Raw genomic sequence first — 10088 nt, forward strand, 5'->3', positions numbered from 1 at the left:
GGTGATCAGAACACCAAAAAAGTGCCAACACCTTATCCCCAGAGCACCAGGAAAAACTAGAGAGTAGACTTCAACCACATTCTTTAAAACTCTTCATTAGCCACATGCTTCCTGTGCATGCACGTTGTTTACCCATCCACTACATTAGCAAATCCGATTGGAAGAGCAGTAGAAACCTGGAACAGAATCACATCCACAAAGTAGCGAATAAAAAGACCAATCGAAATTGGCAGCCAGATCATCTTCTCAACCAGGAAAGTTTCTAACCCATAGGGCCAAAAAGACAGTAATGAACTCAAAGAAGCGAAACCACAAACATTTTCCCTGACCTTGAGGACTTAAACCTCTGAAGCAGCGAAGAACAGTGCCCGCTAAGCTGAAGAGTACTGTTTCTAACCTGATATACTGATTACACATGATCACATACATCTGACTGCCCCAACAAAATCGGCATGCTTCTCGATCCAATCCGAGCTTAATGCAAAAGCAAGCTCCCAAAAAAGTTGCAATTATCAACATTTGAACATTTAAACATAAAATGAAGGCCGCTGACCACTCCTCTCTTAACAGTAGTAGATCAGAAGGAGCTCTACTCTAATGATGGTTAACCTAGATTTACAAAGTAAAAATGGTTGTCAAAATCACCATGAGAGTCTTCCACGGATAAAAGAGGACTGCCAGCTGATGGTATACAAAGTTGCACAAAGGAAGAATACACAGACTAGAGCCTAGACATTCACCGCTTCGTTTTCACATGAAGATGACCGTTTAGGAGATGATACAACACACTTTTCCGACCCCATTTCCACCATATTGGCACCAACACCCGTCGTCTCTTTCTGATCTGTTTTCCTGCAGTTTATGCAATGGTAAGTGTTCAGAGCATGATCTCCACTGAGAAACGAATCATTTAATTTGACAAAAGTAGAGTGTTGTCCAAAAGCCTTTACTTCCAAAATGTTTAAATTATATACAACATGAAGGTTTGATAATTCCTATTGGGTTCTCCCTGCATGTGCTGATTGGCAGACTGCCACAAAGTCCAAAGCATGATCTCACTTATTTCAGAGAAATGTAGAAATACAAAATTAAGTTGAGCCGTGACCTATCAATTGAAAAACGAGGTACCCACTCTATTAACTAAATGTTTTTCTAGGAATCATAACCATCTCACCAAGAAGCTATCAAATTGTGAAATATAACTCAAAGCAAGGATGAGCAGCGCGAGCGCGCGAGAGAGAGAGAGAGAGAGAGAGAGAGAGAGAGAGAGAGAGAGAGATGCTCATTACTTCTGTTATCAACAAGAAACATTCCCCATTGTGACTGCAATTCCCAAAAAATGGATTCAAGACTAGGCCAGTAGCTCCTTTGTATCTTCAGGACTTCCAACACAGTACGCAAGCCAGCTTTCGAGGGCACCGCATCCGCAATTTCAGATATAGGTGAGTCACCCAGTAACACCTTTTTTTCCAACAGAGACAACTCAGATTAATATAGATTTACACCAAAAAGACACAACAGCATATGTTATGGTAATCATAAGATCCCTGAAGTTAGAGGGAAGATCACACACTAGAGTAATGCAACCATGAGCTGATTATGCATACAACAGCAACTAACATTACACAAATGTAAAACCCAAGCACAACTTCATAAATGCAAGCCACAACATGAACTGACTGCAAGTACACATTGGGCTGATGGAAAACACATTCACCTTAATAACTGCCACAGCAGAAGAGGAGATTGAGCGAAGATTGTAACTGCAAATCATTATAAAGTATAACTGAGATTACCAGACCAGAACATCAACCATACAAAAAGGAGAGATCATATTTAAGGAACAAAATAGAACACGTACCCTCCCTCTAGAATGACAAGCAGCTTCCCACCAGAAAGAGCACTCAACATGTGTGTCATCTGTGCGTAGCCAGCCGGAGTGACCTACAACATTGATTTATGTGACATGAAACACTAAACAGCAAGAAATGTGATCCTTTTACACAATAAAAGTGGGAGAAAAAGCCAAAGGATCAAAGGCCTCCAAAAGATGACTTTAACTTCTAAAATGTGATCATCCATAGAATTGAAGAGTTCCGGATTATCAAAATAATAGAGTACAGAATGAAGGCAAAAACATTCTCATATAAGTGACGACATTTTGAAGGTGCATTAACTAATAAAAACATCTCCATGCTGCTAGTATGAGCAACCATGTGGCTTCTTTACCTATTTTAGAGTGTCAACTAAAATCTAACCAGAATGAATACTCACATCACAGCACCCTAGGGGATCACCCCTCGCAGCATCAAATCCAGCTGATATGATGGTGAAATCAGGAGCAAATGCGGAAGCTGCAATAATGAAGAACATGTTTACAATTCAAGCCAAATATTTGACTGCTAAACTAACAAGAAATCAAACTTATTGCCGTACTGAGAAGTTAAAACCATAGAATTAGGCTTCGCAAGAACCACCAATCAAACAATCAGTGAACAAGACAGGACTCAGCCCGCAAAAGGATTCGTGTGATCTATTCCTTCCCTTCAAGAGGCTTATTCAATAAGAATTCTAGATTTAGAAGCCATTGCATTAAATTAAGAATATAGTTCATGATAATAAGTTTGCTCAAACTGGTCATTTTCAGCATTTACAAGTGAATGTTCACTACCATGGCGCATACTTACCCCCAACTCTAACAGCATATTATATGTGTCAGAGCATTCTCAGGATAAATGCTTTTGAAATGCGTATGATTGATGCTCCATAATCTTCCTTAGGATATGGAGTACAAATGTATGTTAAAATGCAATTGAATCTCATCTAACTCCATAAACAGTAGATTTAAAACGTTCAGTCACTCTACCGGTAAGTAAGGGTCAAATAAATCTTAACAAACGCATGTACACCAACAAATGGAAATTTTACTGAAGACTGAGTTAGCAATATTATTGCACACAAAATTTTAAGTCCATCACAGTGCATTTATCGCATCAAGATTCTTTGGGGCCAAAACCTTCAGCCACTCTCCACACAAAGTGCAAGCCTTTCTCAAAGATCTAAACTGGCTGCCTCTTATCTTCTGTCCTAAGACAATATACAAAATAGTAGAAAAAAGTTCCTGGATGCAGATCCTTTTCCTTCATGAAAACTAATAAACCTCCGTAGACACCTAATGGAAGAGTGTGGAAATGATGAGAGAATTTGAGACGAAGGTAATGTCTCATAAGCTGTTCCCTCATTTTCATAGGCTTCACGAACAGAGCTGCTCTCTCTCCCTCTCGCTCTAAAAGTAACACTATCTTGCTCAGAAAAGATGTCCTATTTCCTTCATCAAACAATAAACGAAACGAGAGCAAAATTATCTTTGCAATGCTTCATAAATAATGCTCTTGCAAATTCATGCATCTTCATAATTTCATGATTCATTATCCAGATTCACCCCATTCTATTATATACCCAACTACTACAAGGATCCCTAGCTTATGACATTGAAATAAAATTAATGTCATCATCTTAGTCATGAATACTTACCACCACCCCTAGATAGAAAATATACCGATATGTACCCAACATAAGCAATTAAGCTACAATAAATTATATCAACCATTTAAATAAAACAATTGTAGCTTGTGTCATACATAACTGGTAAATAATACACATTTTCCACTCCATTCAGAGGGAGATGCGCAAGAAAGATGGTTGTCAACTAATATTTTGGTTTGGTTGTGTCTGGCTATTTCTCGCACTAGGGTAAGTCGACCAAGTAATGGTATTTTGCTAAATATTTCAAAATTTTTTTTAGTAAAAATCAGCCAAAGAGTTACTCGGATGTCTTCCCTATCATTTACTGACTATACAACAGAAAGTTGTTATCTCTACATTCTGTTTGAAATTTGCTTTACCCGAGTGGCTTTTTACATGTTCAATTGTCTCACACACTTCTCCTCATCAGGAAAAGAAAGTTGCACGCCTCTTGTCCATTACAGGAAATTGGATTTTGATAATCCTCTTTCCTATAGAAGAACAAGAATTCCATTTAATCTATTTTTGACATGCCTCTCACTTTATCATATGAGAGGATTGCTGGTTAAGTTGTTTCTCTAATCATTTGATCACCTAATCTGCAAAATAGTTAATTCTCCCAATTGATTAAGCAAAAAATAACTAATAATTTAATTCAAAAGTATTTTATGTTCTCACATGCTTTCAATATGCACTATAAGCAAAGGTAATAAATAAATTCAAGAGCCCTACTTCAGCAAAACAGTCATCACTGTAAAAAAGCTCAATGCTGACTGTTTTACCCAATACTAGTAGAAAAGGTACATAACTGTGCTATTCACGTGTCAAAAGGCAAAAACTTCACCATAACTGAAATTTACCTATAGGAAGCACTATATGATGAAATGCAAAAACATAATCATTGTCACCGACTCCTCGACGGCTCCATGGAATATTCACACAGTATCCTTCAGCACCCATGGTACCGACCTAATAAAACAAAATTCACTATCATGACCATTTGTTAGAAAAAAAGAGCATAGTATTTAAACTATTTACAATGCCAGAGAGAAGCAACATAATTGATTTAAAAAAAAAAAGTGTTAAGCAAGTGACAGAAAAAATTGATAGACATAAAGCAATCAGGTACCTCGTGGGCAGCACCTGTACCGGGATAAAAGTTTCCTCCTTCATGTCGATGTAGTGATATGTATAAGACCTATCAATGGGCCAAAATCATCAGCACCTAATCAATTTCAACACCATAACAGTAGAAATATGTTGATTCACTTATCATCACTCTGATCATCCTAGAAGATATCCAGCAATAAATGACAGTCCACACAAAATTTGGGAACATATTTTTAATGAAAACTCCAACTGACTTCCATCAACTCATGTCGAAGTTAGAAAACATAATATGTTCAGAACTCAAAGTGACTTAAAACTCCATGCAGATTACAGAAGTGACAGCCAACCCCATATCACTTCCTCCAGCAAAATAACTGGAAAACACATCAAAAAGGTGATAATCGACATGAGAAAAAAGGATGAACTTATGTAAAGCTCACCGATTTATTTCCATCAAAAATCTCTTGCGTGCCATTTCCATGGTGAACATCCTGAAACATTTGAAAAACACTTCTCATGTATGCCTCTCAAGCACCAAACCTTTGCACATCCCCACATGAGATGGCAGCAAATCAAGTACAAAGACATATGATGCATTACCCAGTCAACTATAAGCACTTTCTTCGCCCCCGCACCTTGTGCTGCTAGTGCAGCAACTGCTGCATTATTGTGGAGGCAGAACCCCATGGCATGTTTGATACCAGCATGATGACCAGGAGGACGAACCTAAATGGCTCGTAAATGACAAGCATTTTGAAAAGAGACAATGAGTACAATTCTCATAGAAATAGATTACAGTGGCGGACAAATAGATATACAAACATACCAGAGCAAAACCATTCTTCGAACGTCCAGAAATAATTGTTGAAGCGAGATCAGCACACAAACCGGCTGCAATCCTAGCAGCACGCGCTGAATGTTCATTCGCGTATGTGTCAGGAGTAAAGTAGCTGCCATTCATAAACAACCAAGTATTACAAGCTCCAACAGACTAAGTCAAAAGATGTTCAACATCAAAAATAATAGAGGCAGGGGGTGATGAATCTTTCCCACTTGTTCTCTGGCTAATTGAAACTCCATCAGAATGATAAGAATTCCTCTCTTCAAAATTAAAACTACAGAAACACGTCTTCTTCCAAAATTTCAAACAGTGAAGAGGGGATAAAAAATTGTAAAACAATTAGTGGCGAGGACAAGAAAAAGCTATCCTACAGAACTTTTGATTCTTTCTCCTGCCATATGAATACTTCTCCCGCCAAACAAATGAACATAGTTCTAATAAAATTAGATATCTCTTCTTATATAGCACCTTTGTGGTGAGAAATGAATAATAAAATGAGTCTCCCTAGTGAAATGCCTTCTGCTAACAAAAATGTTTTAAGGCACTAACTCTGAGAGAGAGAGAGAGAGAGACTTACCTAGAAAACATATGGCTTGTCATTTCAACAGCATCAATATGCTCTGAAGAATGGACCTGAATTTTTGGAATATCAAAAACAAGATTGTAGCAGCAATGAAAAGAATGTTAAAATTACAAAAACCCACAAGATCTTTGTTACTCTATCATGAGATAAAAACAACCTTGAGAAAGATAAATGATTTCAGGAATATCATAATGCGTGTTACTCATTTTATACTATCTCTGCTGCCTATGTGCATGCACAAAACATGAATGTGAGAAGAAGTATGTCACTACACAACTCCAGAATAGTCTAGCATACCATCTGCAGCTCTTCTTTTGTAATTTCTCTCACGGGAAGCGAACAGCATCTTCCAGGAAATATGCCTGAGAATTTAAAATTGGAAAATGCTCAGCTAGCTGCAGAAAATGATAAACCTGCATGCAAGGTGTGCATGTGCCAATGAAACCACAACAAGAGAACAGAGACAAAGGCACAAGTAGAGAAGACAATCATCAAGGATTACATAAATAAACAACCTCATAGTAGTTAAAGGAACCAACTTATTTAGTAATTCACCCAAGACAGAAAAGAAGTACCGGCAGTAGCAAGGCTAGCAGCAATAGCTTGAAGACGGTCTGCCCTTTCAGGGTGAGGATGTGACTTCATCTCCACCTACTCTAGCATAGCAATGGAATAAAAACAGAACCGATGATCATCAAGAGATAGAAGAAAGAGAGATCAAATCTTAGAAAACTTATAGCATCAGAAATCTTGATTATGCCTTTATCAGAATGAAACCAGCGCAGCTGATATAACACTGAGAAACACAAGCCAAACGTTGTTTCAGATAATTGTAATTTCAAGAACTACCCTTAGTGTTTCAAGATCGTGTTGCCACATTAAAATATGATTAGTAGACTTGCTTAATGCCCCTATTCCCCAGTGCACCCAAAGAGATATTGCTTCCTCCATCTCTTCCAAGAAAGAACATAAAAGATCATGTGCACAGCAGTTGGCTTTAAGGACCCACCATCCCAAATACTTCACTGCATATACACACTCAGACACTAACAAAAGCATTAACCACTCCTCAAGAGGAGACATCAGTAGGCAATCTCCTGCAGCTGTATCAATATCTGTAAAAGAAGTAGTTCAATAAATGGAATAGCACCATACCTCTGAGTGTAGCAGCATCTTCTCATCAAAACCCACAACAGTTGAACTGCTTGGCGGAGAACTTCTAGCATGATCTACATACACAAAGAGAATAATTACGTGAAAACATGACTCTAGTAAGGGAAGGTCTTTCAACACATAACGTATCAGCAAAACAAGACGAGGCGATGTTGACACCATGAAAAATTCCAGAAAAAGTTCTAAAAACATCTCCCATTTAATCTACAAACAATGTGCATCTAGTGATAAGAGAAATTGCACTTTGCACCCTACATCTCAAGGAGTTAATATGATAATATCCATTGAGTTAGTCCCTAGAATTTTAGTTCCACCATAAAAAGAGACTCCCCACAAATTACTTCATTCTCCCATATGCACCCAGCCTTAACCCCTATCCACCAATATAATCCATGAAGAAATCAAATTTTCATGAATCGACAGCTACAATATCATCACCTTTTTAACAATTCTCAGCAATACATATTCATTTACCGAAAGGTAGAAACAACCAGCATTGGACCTTTACACAAAGAAAATGAAATCTGGCATCACAAAGAGAATAAATAAATTTTCGGCCATAAGGTAAACACTGTTTTCAACCGGAATATGTAACCACCTTCACGTGATTCCTGTACTTCTGCTTCAACGCTAGGAGCACCCACATCTTGCATGAATGGAGATGCATAAAAGCCATGTCTCAAGATACCTGAATCTCTATGTTCCCCACATATCTGGATAGATCAAGAAAATTATGAGAATTTGTGGGTCTCTCTCTCATGAGCAACAAGTCACGATTTAAGCATGAAGAATATACATACATCGCAGAGAAAGACATCTTCAACGTTCACCATTGTACAGTTGGTGCAAAACCACCTCATCAGTTCCACTTGCCTTTTCACCGGTTCCCAATCACTGTCATCCTCATCGTCATCATATAAGGTGCCATCATTTTTGTACATATCTTCTAAAGTCATTTCTTTCTGCTTTTCTTCAGCCTCCTGTAGTAAAGTACATATGTAAGACCCCACCAGATATAAAACCAATGTCAAAAGCACTCACGTTTTGAAGGAAGGCAACATAGGGAACTCACTTACCACATCAGAATTCAAATCATCTTCGGCAGCTCTCACACCTAATGCACTATTTTCTGCCCCGTTATGATCACTGAAATAAGGCTTAGGCCTGGTGCCTTCAAACTCCAATATCACTTGTCTTTCTGGTAATTCCTGACAGAGGAGCTCATCAACTTGATTGTGCAGACTGTTATCATCTTCTCCACCTGTGAGACGACTTTCTGGAGTTGCCTGGGAAACCATTTTAGACCTGTTGTTTACATGGAAATCTTCAGCCACTGTCATTCCTTTAATACATCCTGAAATAAATTCCAGCAACTTCCATAAAAATGAATCCGACCAGCAGCACTGAACAAATTAACATGCAACACTCTTGTACAAGCACACATTATTCAATAAGTACGACCATTAAGGTTAAATACGTTGAGAATATCGGAATCCAATCATGCTTAATAGAGAAACTGTTATAGTTGTGCCAAAAATGAATCCAACTGGCGGCACAGAACAAACTAACATGCAACACTCTTGTACAAGCAGACATTATTAAACAAGTACGACCGTTCAGGTTAACTGCGTTAAGAATATCGGCATCCAATTATGCTTAATGGAAAAAACTGTTATGAGTTGAGGCAGAAAAAGGCCTGAAATTGAGACTTTAAAGAGGGGAAGAGAACAAATGAATAATTATTGGTCAACCGAGTAGCCAAAAAATAACGGCGGGGATTGTGATGAATACGAATGCACAACGAAGCTGTCAACAGGATGCCAACGGATTGGCTTCTCACAGACGTATCGGGTAATTTCCAATGTCAATAAATTCGCGTACATTGAGATGCAGATAACATTAACCGCAAAATTGAGAGGCGGGAACCACCCGCCATTTCATCATAAAATGAACTTAAAAACCGAAATAAACAAAACAAAAAGCCAGGTATGCAATCTCAAGCAGAAGCCCCAACAAGCCATATTGAAAAGCCGAATCAGCCATGCTACGGCCAAGCCAAGCTATTCCGTCGATAATTCACGAAATGCGGCCGGTACATGCCTGCACAGAAAATGATCGGCACGACCCGAAAACAGAACGATGAAACAGATTCCGAATCGCAAGCACCTCGTCGGCAAAAGCAAATTCAGAGCAAATGGCATCCGAGAGGGGGGAGACCCTAATCTCGCGCGCGGGAAACGACGGACAAAGTCAAAAGCAAAAAAACAAACGAAAGAGAAAAAAAAAAGTGCAGTCGAAACTCGCTGCTGCTGGAAAACGACGTCCGGACAGAGCAAAACAGCAATCTTGACCCAAAAAAATCCACAAAAAATTCAAAAAAAAAAAACAGAGGAGGTGCAAATGAGCAGGAAATGAACGACGACGACGACGACGACTCCTCGGAAAACCCTAACAGGACGGAAAGCGGAGGGAAATCGACGGCATCTCGACGGACGATCGAGGTTTAAGAGCCTTACATGCCGAGATCGCCGGAGAGGAAGGCGGAAGCCGGCGAGCGCGCGCCGTCGATCGCGAGCGAGCGGGCTGAGAGAGAGAGAGAGAGAGAGAGAGAGAGAGAGAGAGTAGAGAGAGAGTGAGAGAGAGAGAGTGAGAGAGAGATTCTGGGTTTACGTTGTGGGGGAGGCTCGGTCGTGTCGAGGGAAACCGCGACGCTTTTAAACTCCGCACCGCCACCGCCGCCACCGGACGAGGAGGGTGTCGCGACGGAGACGCGGGGGACGATGCTGCTGGCCGGCCGCGGGTTTTGTGCCTCGATGTTTGGTGCCCAGATTTTTTTCAATGCCGGGACGGGCGTTG

General features: G+C 39.5%; 1 protein-coding gene across 4 annotated transcripts; it reads right to left on the reverse strand.

Annotated features, from left to right (window-relative positions):
• Positions 1–226: 226 nt before the first annotated feature.
• LOC104421488 (histone deacetylase 15) lies at positions 227–10088 on the reverse strand. 4 transcript variants are annotated; one of them, XM_010033456.3, is made up of 18 exons: positions 9903–10088; positions 8309–8586; positions 8033–8212; positions 7831–7945; positions 7215–7288; positions 6635–6710; positions 6357–6421; positions 6054–6109; positions 5462–5585; positions 5236–5361; positions 5076–5126; positions 4655–4723; positions 4386–4494; positions 2275–2354; positions 1862–1944; positions 1718–1763; positions 1290–1461; positions 227–852 (listed from the first exon to the last, which is right to left on the reverse strand). In XM_010033456.3, exons 2-18 carry the CDS (start codon positions 8570–8572, stop codon positions 737–739), a joined length of 1806 nt encoding a protein of 601 aa, XP_010031758.2. In that variant the 5' UTR covers positions 8573–8586; positions 9903–10088; the 3' UTR covers positions 227–736. The 4 variants fall into 4 exon arrangements, with proteins under 4 accessions (XP_010031758.2, XP_010031777.2, XP_010031764.2 ...); XM_010033475.3 differs by having other exon boundaries at positions 8309–8537; positions 9903–10063; XM_010033462.3 differs by lacking the exon at positions 9903–10088 and adding an exon at positions 9749–9871.

The sequence above is a fragment of the Eucalyptus grandis genome, chromosome 2, assembly GCF_016545825.1.
Source record: "Eucalyptus grandis isolate ANBG69807.140 chromosome 2, ASM1654582v1, whole genome shotgun sequence".
Lineage (NCBI taxonomy): Eukaryota > Viridiplantae > Streptophyta > Magnoliopsida > Myrtales > Myrtaceae > Eucalyptus > Eucalyptus grandis.